This window comes from Lynx rufus, unplaced genomic scaffold (assembly GCF_022079265.1).
Source record: "Lynx rufus isolate CCGP_SWC_20201006 ecotype Redwood Valley unplaced genomic scaffold, mLynRuf1.p SCAF_7, whole genome shotgun sequence".
NCBI lineage: Eukaryota > Metazoa > Chordata > Mammalia > Carnivora > Felidae > Lynx > Lynx rufus.
Genome location: NW_025814889.1, coordinates 131165891 through 131184464, shown reverse-complemented (window position 1 = coordinate 131184464; position 18574 = coordinate 131165891). Strand labels below are relative to the sequence as shown.

Sequence of the window (18574 nt, the reverse complement as noted above, 5' to 3'; positions counted from 1 at the left end):
CCTCAGGTGCCAACAGGCCCCCTCCTGCAGGGGCATCTGGGAAGGACAGAAGAGGAGGTGGGGGGGGAGGGAGGAGGGGGGAGGGGGGAGGGGGAGCAGCCACGCAGGAAGTAGGCTCATCCGTCTTCCATCTTGAAGAGCCTGTGTTCTGGTCCCTCTTAGGAGGGATGGTTTGGGAGAGGAACTGATTGAAATGTACTTTACGTTTCGGGAAATTAAAGTCCTCAGTTTGAGAGCATGGCGGCAATTAGTGTTTAATCATGGGAGGGGAGAGCGTGGGGAAACGTTCCCAGTGCATGGATGGGTGGGCTGATTATCAGCCTTGCTTCCTCCTGGGGGGGGAGGGGGCTGAGGTTCATCCCTCCCCTTCCCCAGGACAGATTAAAGGTATAATTTGACGAATCAATTTGTTTTCTGGAGGAGGGAAGAGGGAAAAGGGAAGCAGAAATATGATAATAGCTGGAATCAAGTTGTCCTGTGCTACGGAGTCACGGAGGGGGGGCGGGGGGGCAAGGAAAAGAGGCAGGTCCAGTAAAGGAGGCTCCAATGTCTTCCTTCAGGTATAGTGGCCTTGGAAGACTCGAAAACCTGAGCTCAAATCCTGGTTCTGGCGTCGATCAGGTGTGTGTGACCTCGAGAAACCTGCTTAGCCTCTCTGTGCCTCTCTGTCCTCGCCTCTAAGAGAGGCACAGCCCAGCAGGGTGGCTGGGCCATTGGTAAATGTGTCTCATGTGGCGTCTGGCATATAGTAGGTGCTCAGTAAAGGTGACAGGAGAGAGAAGACTGGGTCTGGAGTCCGGTCGGCAGGGAGGAGAATGTAGTGGAGACCGTTGCCCTGCTGAGCTGGGCTTGGGGTGCTGGGCCAGATCGTTCTCTGCGGAGCATCGTGGTAATGGAGTGACTGCGTGGCGTCCGGGGCCAAGCCTGAGGAGTGAAAATAACCTCTTCCTTCCTTCCTTCCAGAAGTCTCCCCATCACCCTGCCAGGTGGGGTGCCCCAGCGCCCTGCCAGCACCCCTGAGGCTTCACGTGGGGGTGGGTGCCTCGTACGCCAGGTAGGTCAGTCAGTGTTGAGCACTGCGGGGAGCTGGCCCGCGGTGGCACAGGGTGACAGGCTCTGGCTGCAGCTGCACTGGCCAGGAGAGGCTGTGCTGCAGCAGAGAGGGCTCGGGTCTGAACCAGACAGACCTGGGTTCAAATCCTGCCTCTCCTCGCTGTGTCTGGGGACAAGCTGCTGCCTCCTCGAAATCTCACCTATAAGTTAACATTTTCCTGGGCTGGTTATTAATGACAGGAACATTTGCCTCCTCTTCCTCCCTCCCTCCCAGCAAGGGTGCCCTAGAGAGGCCTTAGCTCAGCTCGAAGGGACGGTTTGGGGCACTGAGAGGGGACAACAGGGATGGAGAGAGGGGCCTCTGTCTGTTTACTGGCCAGGCTCTGTGCTAAGGTTTTTATGTCCTTTGACTCTGTCACTCCCCTCCAAGAGAGGGATAATTGTCCCCACTTCCCAAACAGAAACTGAGGCTCAGAGAGGTTCCCTGGCTTGCCCAGGCACACCCGTGAGGAGCCGGTTGTTGAACTTGGGGCTCTCTGACTCAGAGTCTGGGCTCTGTCCAATCTGGCCGGACCTGCAGGAAGACAGGGACTGGGGCTCGAGGCTGCAGCCGGCGTGGGTGGGGAGGCCCGTAGATCTTGCCTAACGGTTCCAAGTGGGCCCGAAGCTAATGGGCACTGTGAGTGTCGAACGCAGACCTAGTGGGAAAGTGGGTGCTGGGGGGGAATGGGGCCAAGAGCTCCACCCACCCCTTTCCTGCTCCCACTCCTCTAGCCAGGGAGGAAGGGGTGGGGGCTCGGGGAAGGGGGGTCTGTGCCCAGCCTCCCTTCTCAGCTTCCCTCAGTTTTCCCTTCTGCCCAGTGGGCTAACGATCCCCACCTCTCAGGTCTGTTCTGAGCACTGAGGGCAGTAACGTACGGGGATGAAACTTGTAAAAATCAGGAGGCCAGCTGGTCGCTCTCCCCAGCCCCAAGAAAACGTTCTTTCCTTGGGACCCCAGAAATCTTGGGCATGCAGGCAGGTGCCCCCAGATTCTGCCAGGTCTCCCGCTTTCCCACCCCCTTCACCACCACCCCCCCCCCGCCCGGCAGCAGTCCTAGGTGAGAGACCCACACAGCCTGGCCTGCATGGGTGGGTGGGTGGGTGGGTGACGCTGGCATTGCCGAGAAGTGCCTGCCTCTGATTGGAGAGCTGGTTTCCATGGCGACCGATTGATTGCCCGAGTTGCGGAGACTCAAGGGGAATGAGCAATGGGCCTTTCTCCCAAGCTGGACAGCTCAGGTTCAGGCTGCGAGGCCCAGGCAGGGGACACACCTCTGACTCCTCTCAGGGCTTGAGGGGGTCGGCGGGGAACCGGAGGGCACCTCGGCTCAGCCCGGGAGCCATGGTTTGGAACCTCTGTGTCCTGAGCTACGATGCGATGGGGGAGGGGGCGCGGGGGGGGGGCGGCTGGCAGTTACGAAGCACCTGCTGTATGAACATGAAGCTACTGGCCCAACAGAGTGCCAAGCTCATGGGCTTCCCGACTAGGCTGGATGTTTGCGAGGCCCAAGCTCATTGGGGGGGGCGTGCACTCCAGCACGCACGCTTGGACCACCGGGATGGAACCGGCAGCCTCAAGCCCTGAGGGTGAGGGAGAGAGCGGCCACTGCTGAGGGGGAGGTCGGGGCTGGAGGCCGCTGCAAGAGTCAGTGAATGGATGGGCGATGAGTTGGGACGAAGGACGGTGTTCGGAGCAGGGGGGAATAAAGGCGTCCCTGGGGGGGGGGTTGCTGAATAACCTCAGAGGGATGGCAGGGGGCTCTCTGCTTCGTTAGCCCCACCCCTCTCTTCCTCCTTCCCGCTCCCCTCCCTTCTGCCTCCTCTCCAGGTCTGGAGATAGGCTGCTTGAACTCTGAACCCCCTTTGCTGGGGTCTGGGTGAGCCCTTGTTCCTCTGGGGCCGCACTGGTGCCACCTGCCGGAGGAGGGGGCTGGCGCAGGTGGGGTTGCCCCCAGGACTCAGGGGTAGGTGGCTCCTGCCTCTGTGCTCCCTGCTCACGCTTCCCTCTTGTACTCCTTCCTCTCCCCCTCCTCCTCAAGCTGCTTCCTTCTGTTCCCTGGCCCGGGAGGCCCCCTTACTCTGTCACAGTCTTCTCCTGCCCCTTGGGATGATTTTGTCCTGATCCCCGCCACAGTCCTACCTACATCCTAAACCCAGTCCTCGGATTCCTGCCCCACCCTGGCTCCCCCCTCCCCCGCCCCCGCCCAGTGCTGGCCCCCATCCTGTGCTTCTGCCTGCCCCTGCCCCTGTCCAGCCCTGTCTTCATTCCCAGCCCTGTCCCAGCCTCAGCTTCCCAGATGGGCTTGCTGAGGTACTAGCCTCATTGTCATTCTATCCACAGCAGCGTCAGTCGCTGGCTGCAGGCGCTGTCGGGGGTGAGGGAGAGAACGAGAAAGAGAGAGGTCGGGGCTGCTGGTTGCGGGGAGGTCTAGGTCCACTCCCTGGGCGTCCTCTCTGGGCGGGGGGGTGGGGTGGGGGCTCCAAGCAGGATTGGAAATAGCTGCTCTTTATTGAACACCTACTATGTGCCAGAAACTTCAGACAACAGTGTCCCTGACTCCCGGCAGCCCTATGTGGCAGGTACTATTCTCCATTCCATTTCAAGAGGTGACCCGATGGCCCTCGGGGTGGACATTGACAGGATTCACCCTGGACCCAAGTCCTCCCGGTCAGATCTCCGTGAGATCTCCAAGGATGGTCAGGGCTCCCATAGGCACAAAAGGGGTGAGTGGGGAAGACACATGGCTGGGGCAGGGGAGGCGAGCTGCACGAGCAGATACTTGGGAGAAGATAGGCCTGGGGCATGCGTCTTGGGACAAGGCTGGGCGGTGATCGGAGCCACCTTATATAGGGCTCGAGGACTTGGAGACCAGGCTGGGGGGGCTGGCCCTCACAGAGGAGAACTGGAGAGCCACCGGACGTTGTTGAGCAAGGGACACCTTGCTCAACACCCGTCTGTATCGATTCCTTCCTTCCTTCCTTGGTTCATTTATAAAACATGCACTAAGTGCCTTCTCCGGCCAAGCCTTTGCTGGGACTGGTGAGACAGAAATACCAGTCACACTCTTGGCCCTCAAGGGGCTCACAGGCTCACCAGCAGAATGCATATTCTTGCATTTATCTTCATGCATATTCATAACGCACTCAAGTCCCACTGGTGCCCCGGATAGCTTTGGTATACTGGGGGCAGTGGACGTGGGAGAGAGATCTGGAAGGGTTTCATGGAGTCAGGGCCTGAACTGAGTCTTGGGTGGGGTGGGTGGGTCCAGTAGAGAATACCAGGCCCATTGGACTGGAGATAAAAAAGAAGATTCGGGACCAGAGGCAACAGCATGAGCAGCTCTCTGGAGGCTTGATCCATCCTCTTGGATTCAGGCAGTTGCGAGCGGTTTGGGTGTTTGGTAAGACTGAGGGAGGGTATAGGAGCTCAGCCCCTTGTGTGCTGCACTGGGGAGCACGGCCTGGATGGAGAGGGCAGTGAGGGGCTCGGGTGGGGGCACAGCACCCCGTCTGCAGGGTAGGAGCTAAAATGGAGACAGCTCTGGGGGGGGGTGGGGAGAGACCCGGCAGGCGATGATGAAGGTCAGAGCAGAGGGAATGGATAAAAGGAGAAGACTGCAAAGTAGCCACCCCTCCATCCATCTAGGAGATGTTTGCTGAGCACCTACTCTGTCCCACGGACTGTGCTGGGCGCTGGAGGAGGAACCAGCCAGGCTTGGTCACTGACTGGGTAGGCGGCTGGGGGCTCAGCTGGTGAGCAGTGGAGTGAGGACAGTTAGGCGGGGTAGGTGATGGACACTTTGGGGTCAAGGAGCTGATTCCAGGATAGGGGAGACAGCGAGGGGCAGGGAGGGGAGAAAATAAAAGGTATTTCCCATGGGGGAGTAGAAAGGAGCTAATTGCGTGGTGCTTTGCTGGTCTTTTAATTCAGCCCCCATTTAATATTGTTCCCATTTGTCCGGATCAGAAAACTGAGCCCGGGACACTTCACCCCCTTGTCCCATTAGTGTGGTGGTTGAGGGGCTGGTGGGACTTTTTCCGGAAAGTGATAGGTAGGAAATACTTCCGGCTTTGGGGGCCATACCTCTTTGTCAAACAGCCTCCCGTCTGCCACTGTCGTGAGAAAGGCAGCCGTACCCAGCACCGAAAATGAATGAATGTGGCTGTGTGCTAATAAAACCGCATGAGCAGTGGGATTTGAATTTCCTATAATTTGCTCGTGTCAGGAAACATTCTTCTTCTTTTGATTTCTTTTTTTTAATGTTCAAAAATGTGAAAACCATGCCGAGTTCCGGGTTATGTTTGTCCGGGTAGAGCTGGGTTTCCAACCCGCCTCCTCCGCGAGCCCATGGACTTCCGGCCAGCTCAGCTCCCAAGTGCTGCGCAAACCCCGTCCTCCCTCCTGCAGTCTCTGTGCAGTTTGTCCCGTGGCCCGGTCACCTGGGATGCTCACGGGGCACCCTGCTCCCAGGAGGCCAGTCTTGGGGAAGAGGCGGGGTGGGTAGGCCATCCTGGACGGGCGGGGATCCCTGGCACTTCCCACTCAGCAGCTGGGAAGACGTGAAACCTCTCCGGGTCTCAGTTTCCCCATCTGTAAAGTGGGGCTTAGCAGAGAACCCACACACTGTCGGGGCCGCTGTGAGGCCACAGTGGGTGCAGGCGTGGAAACGTGCCTCCTCCCTCGGCGGCCTCAGTTTCCCTCCTCCGCGCCTGGTCTCCGAGCCTCGTTTCCACGGATGGCTCCGCGCCTCTCCGGGCCCCCGCCTCCCCGCAGCCCCGCCGCAGTCCCCCCTCCTTCACGCCGGGTGTCTCCCAGCTGCCGCCAGCGCCGACGGTTTCTTGATAGCTTTTAAAAATGAGGCTCCCTCCGGGGCGGCGGGGGTGGTCGGGAGGGGGGCGCCGCCCGCGGGAGCTTCCCGGGCGGTGGTGGCTCCCGGCCTTTGGGAAGATCGGTGGCTTATTATTATGGAAATCGGGACCGAGCGGCTTGCCCCCAGGCGCGGGAGTCGGGGGTGGGGGTGGGGGTGGGAGGTAAGCGCCCGCTAGTGGCCAAGTCCTGCGGCCTGGCTGGGGGAGGTGGGGGGGGGAAGGGGAGGGGGGGGGATGTCCAGCCCCCCTCCGGGCTCCGGCCACAAGCCTATCCTATCCTAGCCCGCAGCTGTTCCCGCAGGGCTGATGGGCTGAGGGGCAGCTGGAGGGTCTGGGCTTTGAGGCGCTGCGACTAGAGGTCCTGGTGCCGGTTATTTTCAGTCCAAAAGGAGGAAGAAGGCTGTGGGGCCTACCCTGGCCATGGGAACAGAATGGGGTATAACCCCAAGTCCCTTTTACCGAGTGTGCACTTTGCACCCAGCACTCTGCCAAGCCCACTGTGGCTGTTGGTCTGTTTCGAAGTTTCCATGGATGTGGGCGTTACCGCTCCCATTTCAGAGATGGGAAAAGCGAGACTCAGAGAGGCAGAGCCTGCAGGGCAGAGAGATCTGAACCCGAGGCTGCTGACAGCTGCGGCCGGTTCTTACACCCCTGGTCTTCCTGTCTCCCGTTGGAGGAGGGGCCACTTGAACTTCCAGGGGCCCCTCGCCAATTCCGAACATCCCATGCCTCTCTGGAGGGGGCCCCTGCAGATGGGGAGACACACAATCTGCCCACGTCTGGGGCACAGCTGAGAGTGAGGGGCCGCCGGTAGTGCTGAGGCCCCCGGGTTCCTGGCTACGCCCATGACCAGAGGGTTTGGGGTGAGCCAGAAGGACTCCCTCCTCCCACTCTGCCAACCTTAGGCACACAAAATCCTATCCTTCAAAATCCAATTCCTTTATATGTTTCACACGCTGCAGAAGGGAGACAATCTCGGCTTAAAAGTGATGGAGGAAATGAAATTGGGAACGTCAGATGGATGTGGCCACTCTGGAAGCCAGAAAAATGACCCCGGTAGAAAGGCACGCAGCAGCCCTGGAAAAATTGTTGTAGCAAACAAGACCGGCTATGGCGTCCGCTGTCTTTGCTCTATAACGAGCCAGAGAAACCGGCAGGTACGCGGGCAAAGGGCAAGCGCAGACAATTCACACTAGAAAGGGAACACAGATGCTTAACCATCTCGTGGCAAACGAATCCGTTCCCACTCAGAGCCGTAAAAGGCGCGAAGACTTGAATACACGCAGTTCCAATCAAATTAACAAATATTTTAAAACATGAAGTTGTTTAATCTACTGCTGAATGAAAAAAACTGTCTCTGACTGAACCTCCCGGGACACGCCTTTCGGAGCTCTGCAGCTGTTAGCGGCGCGGATCCCCACAATGGCTCCAACGCACAGATGAGGAAACTGAGGCTACGGGAGGTTAAGGATGTAATTTGCCCGAGGTTCCACTCTGCAGAGTCTGTGAGTAGAATCACCTTTGCAATGTTGCAACGCAGGGGCCGTTTTAACTACGAGCCCAGTGGTTCTGACAGTGTGGTCCCACAGCAGGGGCATCGGTACCCGCCTGGGGACTTGTTACAGATGCTGATGGCGGGCCTCACCTCGGACCTCCTGGCTGAATTAAACTCTGGTAGAGGGACCCAGCTCTCTGTGTTTTAACAAGCCCTCTGGGTGCCTCCGATGCTAAGCTTCCAGAATTACAACTCCGGGCTCTGGGCTCCAGACTCCAGGTGAGTGGGCCAAAGTGGGCATTTGCTCACGTTCTGGAAGTTACCCTGGCCCAACCCTTTTGAAGTCCGAACGGACAGCAGGTATTGCGAGCCCGAAAAATGGCCCAGAATAATCGTCTGAAATTTTTATCATGGACAGGTAGAGGCCTTCTTGATCTCAGGTTTTCCCTCCTGATCGTTGCATCGTCCAGTTTTCTAAATTTTTTTTTTAACGTTTATTTATTTTTGAGACAGAGAGAGACAGAGCATGAACGGGGGAGGGTCACAGAATCCGAAGCAGGTTCCAGGCTCTGAGCTGTCAGCACAGAGCCCGACGCGGGGCTCGAACCCACGGACCGTGAGATCATGACCTGAGCCGAAGTCGGATGCTTAACCGACCGAGCCACCCAGGCGCCCCTCGTCCAGTTTTCTATAATGAGCATGCTTTATTATTTTTTTTCCACAGGGCACATTTCATTCAAAAAATACTTCCTTTGGGTCAAAGCTGGGTCCTCTCTGGGCGCTTATCGATTACACGAAAATCCCTGGGAGGAGGAAGAGAAGGGAATTAAGGTTTCGCTTCGAAGGATCAGAGGGGCTGTAGGGGTCACGGGGTGAATCCTCTCGTGCAGCCTCAAACTTCCTGCTGGTTCCTGGGTCCTCCCGGCCTCAACAGCCCCGTGGGGACGAGGTGAGCGGATGCTACTTTCCGGCCTTGTGACCCTGGGCAAGTCACAACCTCGCTGGGCCTCCCACACCCCCGTCCGTTGCATGGGAATAACCCTGTCTACCTTGCGGGCTACGAGGAGGCGTGCTCATGAATGTCGGTGGCTTCTGCCTCGGTCTTCCTCATCCGGCGCCTCCGTGGCGGGGTACCCCTCGGACGCGTGTCTTAACCTCAGCGAGCCTCCGTGTCCTCGCGAGGGAGGAGGACGGTTTTACAGGCCCAGGCCTCCCTGGATGAGGCTGGAGGTCGCTGTGCGGATGCCAAGAGATGCGGAGCAGGAGGGGGCTTGGGGACTTCGGAGTCCAGGAGCAGAACCAAAGCCCATACCCCACCCCTGACCGCGAGGCCAGCTCTCCAAACGTAAACACTGAAGATCAGGACGACAGCGGGTGCGGGGCGTCCTTTGGAGGTTTGGAGACAGCACGCCTGTTTTCTGACGTCTCTGGGGTCTTCGAGGGGCTGGGGGGGTCAGGAAGGGCTTCCTGGAGGAGGAGGGCTTCAGCTGGTCTTGGAAGGATGGCATGGGCAGCTCCTGGGACCTGTAGGAGTATCCTTGCTCTCGGCCCTGCAAGGAATCCCCCCCGTCAAGAATGGAATAGTGACAGCTGACATCTGCGGAGGGCATATGGTAGACTTGGCTCACCGTCCTTGTGATCAGCCCACACACTAGCCTGGAGGCAGGACTGGAGGAAACTCACAAAGGGGAAGAGTTCACTGGAACTGGGGTGCGGTAGGGGCCTGGGGCTCCATCCCTTCTGGATAAAACCACTGCTGCCCTTTGCTTCTCTGGGATTTAGCAGCCATAGGTCACATCCCTTCTGGCCCCCAGGGGGCGATCTGGACGTCCCCAGGCGGGCCCTCGTGGATACGACCGGCCTCTTGGGTAAAGCATGTGTCTCGGGGTACCCGGGGCAACCGGTTTGCTCCGGCGTCACCTCTAACCCGGCATTCTCGTAGGGCCCCATTTTGGGCGATGCTTTTGTGGCCACTCCGCATCCATATAGGTCTCAAGTCAGGTGGCCTTGGTTCCACGCTGGCTCAGGTCCTTCTGGCTGGGCCGCGGTGCCCCTGGGAAGTGGGGATCTGTAAAGTGGGGGTGATAGCGCTCACGTTGGAGGGTGTGGGGAGGCTGGGAGGCACTGTGTTGGCAGAGGCCCTGATGCTATTTAGTGATTGGCGGCCCTGGCCGTGACCTGCTGATGCCCGGCCTGGTGGGGGTGGGCGGGGCCGGGTGTCTGGGTGGAATCTGGAACCTTGGGGTCTTTGTGGGCTGGGTTTGAGAGTCAGCTAAGAACTCGATGGGGTCGGGGCGCCTGGGTGGCGCAGTCGGTTAAGCGCCCGACTTCAGCCAGGTCACGATCCCGCGGTCCGTGAGTTCGAGCCCCGCGTCAGGCTCTGGGCTGATGGCTCGGAGCCTGGAGCCTGTTTCCGATTCTGTGTCTCCCTCTCTCTCTGCCCCTCCCCAATTCATGCTCTGTCTCTCTCTGTCCCAAAAAAAAAAAAAAAAAAAAAAAAAAAAAAGTTGGAAAAAAAAAAGAACTCGATGGGGAATATAGAGGGAGACCCGCCTCAATACTGCCCGTGAGGGCAAAGGTGACAGTGGGACAGTGTCACTGGGACAGTGGGGACAGGAGAAACCTGTCAAACGCCTCCGCTCTCCCCACCATCCCATACCTGTCCAGCCTCTACCTGTCCCTTTGCCCATTTCCTCCAGCCCCCTGCTGCCCTGTGCCCCCTTAATCCATCCCCGCAAGCAGGCAGAGGGACTGCCCACAAATAGCCCCGCCCCTTTCCTGGCTCCAGGGCTCCAGCCCTGCGCCTGCCAGGTGCGGCTCCCCTCTACGCCCACTGAGCACTTTGCTGCTCCCCAAAGGGGCCATGCTGGAGCTGGGGCTCTATGCATTTCCCCGAGCAGTCCCGCACCTCAGGACTGTCCCCTCCCCACTGCCTGGCAGACGTCCCTCCCTTCCCCTACAGGCCCTTCTCCCCTGCTCCTCCCCGCAGGCCTCTTTCCCACGCCCCTCCTGCAAGCCCCCAGCGCTTTGCCCCTCAAGGAGCTCATTTGTGCCTTTTCCCTCTTCCCTGCCTCTGGCCTCAGACTCCGACTCCTCTATGTGTCTCCCTCAGCCCAGCGCTGGCCCGGAACCAGGTACCGGAAGAGCATATTCTCCCCCAAGGAGGCCCTCTGGAATCTGGCTTTTCTCCTGCAGGGGAAGTTGGATTTTAGGAAGGGGAGGCTGTGCTCACAGCTGCCTAGAAGAAGCTGAATGGGGTGCGAAAGACACTGCCAGGCAGGGTGGGGGAGGAGGGTGGGGGTGCTGTTGCTGGGGATGGGTCCTCTCTGGTGCATGCGGGTCCAGAGAGGGTCGGCCACTTGTCCAAGATCACGCAGAAATTTGGGGCAAGGCCAGGACTTTGGCCTAGATGTGTCTGACTTCTTCAGTCATTCTGGGGAGGTCTGGCAGGGTGGAGGGGGGTGCCGGCCCTGCTGGGTAGAAGGGCTGGGTCTCTGCTGCCCCTGGGGGAGACCAAGCCCTCAGGGCACTGGGCGGGGGTGGGGGGGAGGAGAAGGAGGGGCTCCAGGCTGGCAGCCAGGGTGGGAGGAGGCCGATCTTTGATTCTTTGATGCTCACACTTTGTGGACCCCTGGGGAACGCCTGAGTCATCGCTGAGCCGGCAAACAGATTTAGCTTGTTTCATTGTCCCTAATAAATCAATTTCTCCAGGTCTCTCACACCTACCGCTGGACTCCTGGCTGCCCGCCCCCCATCTCCTGCCTCCTGGCATCGGCGGCAGGGCCCCAGTGCCAGCTCCAGGCCACCAGGCCAGAAGTGCCCCCACTCCTCAGGCGCAGGGCAGGCCCCCCCCCCCCTTGCTTCCCAGAGCTCCCCAGCTCTTTCCTACGCTATCCCAGGGCATCCTGTGCTAAGCCTGCCCTCCCTCGGTCTGTGATGGCCTCTGTCCAGCAGCCATGACGCTGGATCCCCAGTCCGAGCTTCATGACAAGGGGCACTGTGGGCTCAGAGACTCGAGGGATTACAGCACTGTCCCCCCCCCAGCTCAGCCCCTGTCGGGGCCCAGCCTCCCTCGACCTCGTATCCACCTTGGCCCGCTGGGGCTTGTGTTTGGCGCCCAAGGGGGTCCCGGAAGTACCAGGCCGGGTCACGCATCCTTGTCCGGGCTCCTCCTGGCTCCATTGGCTGGAAGAGCCAGGCCTCCACTTGGCTTATCTTTCATGGGCACCTCTTCCAAGAAGCCTTCCAGATCTTCAACCCTCTTGCCCCCATGAATCAATCTTTCCTCCACCAATGGCCCCAGCCCATTTTGTACCGTGAAAGCACATCACGGTTTGCTTTGCAACAACAACAATAATAATAATAATAACAACGATAGCACTTAACATAACCGAGTAGGTACCCAACACGGTTCTAAGTGTTTTGCATATATTAAATCATTCCCATTTGATAGATGGGAAAGCTGAGGCTCAGAGAGCTTAGGAAACTCGCTTAAGACCCAGGGTAGCGTGAAGCCTTGAACCGAGCCCCTCGGGGTGGCTCTCACTATTGCCACCCTGTGACCCTTCGCAGTGAGTGACTTTTCTGGCACCCTCTCTTCTCCCCCCTCCCCTCCCCAACTGTTTCAACCCATTCTAGGGTGAGGGCCTCTTTTATACCCAATGTCTGGGCCTCCTTACACAGGGAAGGCCTCGTTAAAGGTTTGTGTCTTGGAACGCACTTGGCTCAGCCCGTCGGGGCGGAAGATCACATCTGGAGGGGCTAGGCCACTAGTTCGGGGGTCCCACAGCCAGAGAGTGAGAGAGCCAGGGTATCTGACTCCTGGGCTGAGCAGGGGCCGCTGTGCCCAGCATGCGGAGAGCACAGACCTGAGCTCATCTGTGCTTGTGGGTGTCTCTCGGGCTGCCGGAGCCCGCGGATCCTAGGTGACCAGCTGCTTCCCCTTCCGGGATGCCCAGGTCAAGGCTCGTCTCCAGGCAGAGTTCCCCTGCCTGCAAGGGACAGCCGTCGGGGGCGCCTCCAGTCTGGCTAGGTCCCGGAACCTCTCATTCGTGTGTGGTGGGAGCCCCCTGCTGCCCATAGCGAGTAGTAGCAGAACGGTGGGGAGGTGGGCAGAGGCCAACCGGGGAGGAGCCTGGGCCAGCAAGTCACCGAGTCCTTCCTGGATTGTAATGTGGCCCTGCCTGCCCCCACCCAGAGCAGCACCAGCCCTCTCCCAGTCCCCAAGCCCCCACGCGTCTGCGCCCGCTGAGGCTGAGGCCCAGAGGGCCTTTGCAATCGATTTGAGTCCAACCAGGGATTATTGTGCGCTTCCTGTGGGCCAAGCACTGAGCAGTGACCGTCAGGCCTGGGTGGAGTTCACAGCCAGTGTGTGTGTGTGGGCGGGGGGTGGAGGAGGGGGCAGCAGGCATGAGGTGACCTCACTGCAATATCAGGTGTGTGTCCTTTTCCCCGACCAGGCTGCCTACAGAGACTCATGGCCAGCTCCTCTGAGAAGCCTCTCTGCCCAGCCCAGCCCTCCACTGGCCCCTATGCCGCACCCCCCACCATCTACACAGCCTAGCCTGTGCCTAGGCTGTCGCTGCCCTTTCCCCCACCAGAACCGAGCTCTTTTTGAAGGCCACAGACTTATCACCATCATCTTTGGATGCCCGGTCCTGAGTGAGGAGCCTGGTACCTGGGAGGGGCGCGGGCCGCAGGAAGGAACGTACGGAGACACTGATCGGTTCCGCACCTTAAGGTTTTCAAGGGGCAACTCAACGGTGGACTTTCAGGCCGGGGGCTGGGTTCGGGTGTCGGGGGGTGCTTTGGGGCCCTACACCTCCAGAGGGGGCTGCCCCGCATCCTAGAATTCAGGATCGCCAGATCGTAAGCCCCCCCGTGGGCTCGTCCCCCCCAAGTGCGGCTACTGAGCAAATATTGTGGGAATAAATGAAGGTTCCCACGTTCAAGCTCAGGAACACCCCGAGTGACTACTGGTTGGTTATCAGCCTGTACTTGCCTCCTTCCAGACACAGGCTTGCTATCTACCTCCCGGGGCCGCCACTCATTGGGTCTTCAGACAGCCCTGCCTTTGGGGGAGTTCTTTTGCCCTTTCTTGGCCCTGGCAGTGGCACCTCAGTTCTGCCCCTGCTCTGAGGGACCTGTGTCACAAATCCCGCCTCTGGGGACATCTGTCCAGGGTGGCAGTCCTCGCGCTCTGAGGATGAGGGTCTGAGGCCCTCTGAGGGCCCACTCTTCTCTGTCTGGCCCTCCTGCCTTCGGCCGGGGAAGGGATGAGAGGGAAGGGCCTGGGTGGGGTCAGAGGCGGCACCTCTGAGAGGACAGGTGACCTCCGAGGACAGGTGACCACCGAGAGGACAGGCCCCACTCACGGAGTGCGTCGTGAGCTTTATTCTGTCTTCTGCGTGATTCCCAGAACAGCCACTCACGCCCGGAAAATCAACGATCAGAGAGGGGGGCTGAGGACCAGAGAGGGAACTAGGGGGCCAGGGTCACACAGCCAGCGAATGCCGGTGGCAGGAGAGGACCTTGGAGCCCAGGACCCTGGGCCCAGTGCTCTTTCCAGGACCCCTGGCCCCCCGCATGGGGCGGCCGAGGTGGCATTCAGCTCCCGGACTGACCCGGGGTCTGCGGCAGTCCTCGAATGTCCTCCAAGATCCGCCCCCGCGCCCCGGCAGGGGCCCGATCCACACCCACTTCAGGAGCATGTCGTTAGCAGGCACTTACACACCTCCAGAGATGAGCATCTCACCACTCACAAGGCAGCTCGTCTATCCCGACTCCATGAAAGGTGGGCACGAGTCAGTGTGGGGGGGGGCAGGAGAGGTTGCCTCCCCTCCCCTGCGGACTCCACCTTGCTTGGGCTCGCCCGTGGTAGGGCAGTGAGAGTCCCTCTTATCTCCTGCTTTCCTGCCAGGGACCTTCCCTCCGGGGGCTCCCCCGGGGCCCGTGCGAGGGGGTGAGAAGAGCTTCTGAGAAGGAGCCGGTTTGAGGACTCCTCCTCCAGGCAGCCCTCCTGGTCACCACGGTTCACAAAGCTCTCTCTTCTTGGCTTCTTGTGACTGTGCCACCGGCCCTGCTTGGATACACCCGCCTGGGATGCTCTCTGCCACTTTCTTGGGGAGTCCCACCTGCCCCGCCTCCAAAACGGACATCCTCGAGATCGGAGCGCACGCGGCTCTCGGCTTCCCGGTAGCCTTCGGTCCGAGCCCCTCCCGCTCAGTCCGCACGCAGGCGCAGACATCTCGGGCCAGAAGCTCCTTAGGCGGATCCAGTACAATCTGGCCCTTCTGCCGAGGAGTCCGTGAGGAGGAAGGTGGGAGCTTGTGCACGGCTACGGTCGGCCCCCCGGGGCTGTTGTCATTGCTGGGGGGGGGGGGGCGGTCAGCACAGAGACAGAAGGGGGCAACGTGTTTCTATGCTCCTGGCATCTCCTGTCTGTGGATCTGAGCGGTGTGTGTGTGTGTCCCTCCGGCAGGGACGGCCAAGCCACAGCTGGAGACAGGGGAGGGGCTGGCTGAGAAGCCCCTGAAGAGGAAGAGGCGCTGCCATGGCCAAGGGCAGGGGGCACTCAGGAATCATAGCGCTCCTCCTCCTTCGAGGGCCGACGGCATTTCAAGGACAGGAGATGTTTAACAGAAGCGGAAACTGAGGCCCACGGGGAGGACAGGGTGGCGGGTGCTGGGGCTGGTTTTTCTCTTTGGCTGTTTTCCTCGTTCCCTGCTGCAGTGACCTGGGGCGGAGGGCGGGGGCCTTTCGTGGCCGGGGCTGGGGTGCCTCAGTGCCCCCTCTGAGCCCTCGGACTTTTCCAGCCACCCTCCCGAGCCCGGCCGCCCCCACTCCTGTTCGCCCAAAGTAATGGGGGCCGGGGGGATGTCCGTGGGCCAGGAAAGCGTGTCCTGGGGGGGGAGGTACGTCTCTAGGTACCACAGGTCGTGGGGTCCCCCGGCACCGCCTCCCAGGAAGCTCAGTGCCTGTTGGCAATCTTCTTCTTCCGAGCAGACACCAGGTCGTAGAAGGGGACGCGGGTGATGCTGGCTCTGAAACGAGAACAGGTGACAAGATGTCAGGGCTGGGCCGGCTCCCCGGGGGCCTCGGCTCCCGGGGCTTGGAACAGAGCTGTCAGTCTCCCAGGGAGGCGACGGCCAGCCCTGCTGCGGGACAGAGGCCAGATGACCCCAACAAGGGCCAAGCTACGGTGGGTCAGCCGTGCTGGCCTGCCCCGGAGTCCCCCCCGCCCCCCCGGGGCAGGGCGGGAGAGGGTGAGGCCGAGAGCTGACAGCCTTGGGAATTCTGCCCCCAAAGGGCTCTGCACCCCTCTTCGGACCTGCTTGCCGGTCTGGCTCTGCCCCGCGCTGGCTGTGTGGCCGGGTGAGCCCCTCCCCCGTCAGGGCCTCAGGGCCTCATCTGTGAAATGGGGCTAAGAGCCGGTCTGGCCTGGCAGCTTCACAGGACCGCTACCAAGGCTTGAGGGGAAAGACCCCGCCAGTGCCTGGGACACAGCCCCCGGCCGAGTGACCACTCCTGTGTCTTCCTCTGGCTAACGCCACCCAGCCTCACCCGTGTCGCCCCATCGGCTGCCGCCCCTCCCCTGCCTGCCTTCCACCTGTCCCTCCACCGCCCACCTCAAAGTCAGCTCCTAGACCATGGGTTTTCTTACCTGGCCACCCCCCTACTCTGTTTACCGGTCTGGGGCTCCCCAGTGCCTCCAGGAGAAGCTAGTCGCCAGGGGGACCAAGGCCTTGCTATCCTGTGCAGCCTGGTCACCTCCCGGTGGGTCCCTGCAGGGCCAGGCCCCTGCACTGCCCGGCATCGGCCACCCCGGGACTCCAGGGTGCTTGTCCAGGCAGGCCACACCCTGACTGGCCCCCCGGTCCTTGCCGGGACTGGTCCTTCTGCCTGGAAAGGCCTGCCCTCCGTCTCTACCGGCTCTTTCCAGGGCCCCTTTTGGATCCTGATGCTAACGAGAGCGCCGTTCAAGGGCACTTGCCACGTGCCGGGTGCCCGGCCAAGATCTTTTCGTGCAACAACGCACGGGATCCTCCCACCAGCCCGTGAAGTTGGGGCCTCCCTTCCCTGAGTCCCGGGGCCTGGCACTGTGCCCGCGACGGAGGGGATGTTCACAGAATAGGGGCGGAAGGGATTTGCAAGCCGGAAACGAGAGGGAGATTCTGGATTTAGCCCCTCGTACAGACAAGGCTCGGAGAGGAGCAGGGGCTTCCGGAAGCGACAGGAACGGCCCCCCCCTTACCGTATGGCCTTGATCCATTGGTCGCGCTCCTCGGCGCTGGAGGCGGAGATTCGATAAGACTCGTGCTTGCCCTCCACCACCTTGCCCTCGCCATCGGTCTTGCAGGCCTTGATCTTCTGGCCGCGGCAGCTGGGGTTGTAAAGCTCCAGGCAGAACTGTGGGGAGGTGGCCGGGTGAGGGCCGGGCGGGGGGCCGGGCAGGGGTGGGAGGAGAGGGCGGTTGGGCTGGGCTTTCCTGGGGGTCCTTCCAGGACTCGGCATGTGGGGTTCGGACCGGCAGCAGGCCACACCCGCCCCGGGCCCGCCTCCTGTGCCGGGAGGACGGGCAGGAGCGGTTCTTCCTCACATCGAGAACTGACCATGGGCCAGGACTGACCCAATAAACCCACCCTTTCCCCGAAAACCCCCAGTTGGCAGCTGGGGAAACTGAGGCTCAGAAAAGGCACAGACTTACTCAAGGTCATCAGCCAGCGTCAGAGGCAGGCTCTGAGAGACGATGAGACCGTGCCCTTTTGGATGTTACGGACCTGCCCCCATGATCCACAGTCTCAGGAGGGAGACCGAGGCAACCCTGAGCCCCGCAGAGGGCGCCCTGGAGGGACCAGCCCAGCCGCCCTCTCCCTGCACCCCATTTCAGAAACTTCCCCAGCCGCTCAGGTCTCGGGCGCCCCCTCCCCTCCCCTCCCCCCCCCAGGACACCTACTGGCTTCTTGGGATCGTCCACCTCCTGCACTGAGAGGTTCTCAAGGGGGATGATTCCCCGTGGCTCCTTGTCCTGCAAGTTGAACAGGAGGGAAAGGCCACGGGTTCGGCAAATGGAGCCTTGAGCCCCAGGCCAGGGAGTGAACTCGTGGGGCTCCCTAAACCCAAAGAGGCGTGCACCCATCTTCCCAGAGTCTGTCCCGTCTGGGAGAGGGAGGGAGTGGCAGGTGGAGAGGGCGGGGGAGGGGTGGGGCTGGGAGTTCGGCAGCCAGACTCTTGGCCCGGCCCCTCCTCCCCTTTGCAACTCAGTGCCTGCCCCCTCCCCCCCCCTGGCCCCCCCCCCCCCGGGGAAACAGGTTCCGGGGGGGGCTGGATGATCTCAAAGGGGCCCCCAGCTCTGATAGCTGGACTCTGGGAGGGGGTGGGGAGGGGCTGGGGCAGAGGCAGACTCGGGAGCCCCCTGCTCACAGTGGTGAACTCGAAATAGTAGAGACAGTTGTCCGTCAGGATGAACCAGCGCCGTTTCCACGTCTTCACACGGCCCCCTGCAAAAGGCCAAGAGCCAGGTCAGACTTCTCCCTGGGCCACAGACACTTCCTTCCCTGGAAGAGCGGGGCCTTGAGTGCATTCCTCTGTCCCCTCCCCTCCAGCCTCCCAGCCCCTCGCCCACCACACTTTCCCCCAGACCCGTCGCTGTCTCACCCCCAAACCATAGTGGCTCCAGTCACCCCCCACCCCCTCCCCGGCTTGCCCTGAGCCGTTCGCCCGTGACACGATCCCGGGAACAGTGGCTGGACGTTCCCCGTGCTTTTTGGCCCTTCTTCCCCCCCCTCAGTTCATCCCTCGGCCTGCTCGCCGCCTGGCACCGTGCTAAGCATTTCATCTTTCATTTGCCAGGCAACGTTCTAGATGTGCTGAGAACGTATTTGCTAATCCACCCCTGGAACGACCTATGAGGGGAGGCCCATCATTAACCCCATTTTACAGATGAGGAGACCAAGGCGAAGCTGGCAGCTCGAGGTCCTGCAGCCGAGCTGAGATTCGAACCCGGTGTCCTCGCTCCCGACCCCAAGGGCTTGGCCATTCTGCTGCGCGGTGAACCCGCCCAGCGACTGTGATCCCCATTTCACGGCTGTGGAAACTGAGGCTGAGGGAACCTGA

General features: G+C 60.8%; 1 protein-coding gene across 3 annotated transcripts in view; it reads right to left on the bottom strand.

Annotated features, from left to right (window-relative positions):
* Positions 1–13837: 13837 nt before the first annotated feature.
* Positions 13838–18574, bottom strand: part of CYTH4 (cytohesin 4) — a 28741-nt gene continuing 24004 nt past the window's right edge. For all 3 annotated transcript variants that reach the window (XM_047067066.1, XM_047067065.1, XM_047067067.1), the window contains exons 10-13: positions 17882–17958; positions 17415–17486; positions 16713–16867; positions 13838–15501 (exon numbers count right to left, since the gene is read on the bottom strand). In XM_047067066.1, the coding sequence (XP_046923022.1) occupies positions 15429–15501; positions 16713–16867; positions 17415–17486; positions 17882–17958 (377 nt within the window). In that variant the 3' untranslated portion in view covers positions 13838–15428. The remainder of the gene's footprint in view (positions 15502–16712; positions 16868–17414; positions 17487–17881; positions 17959–18574) is intronic.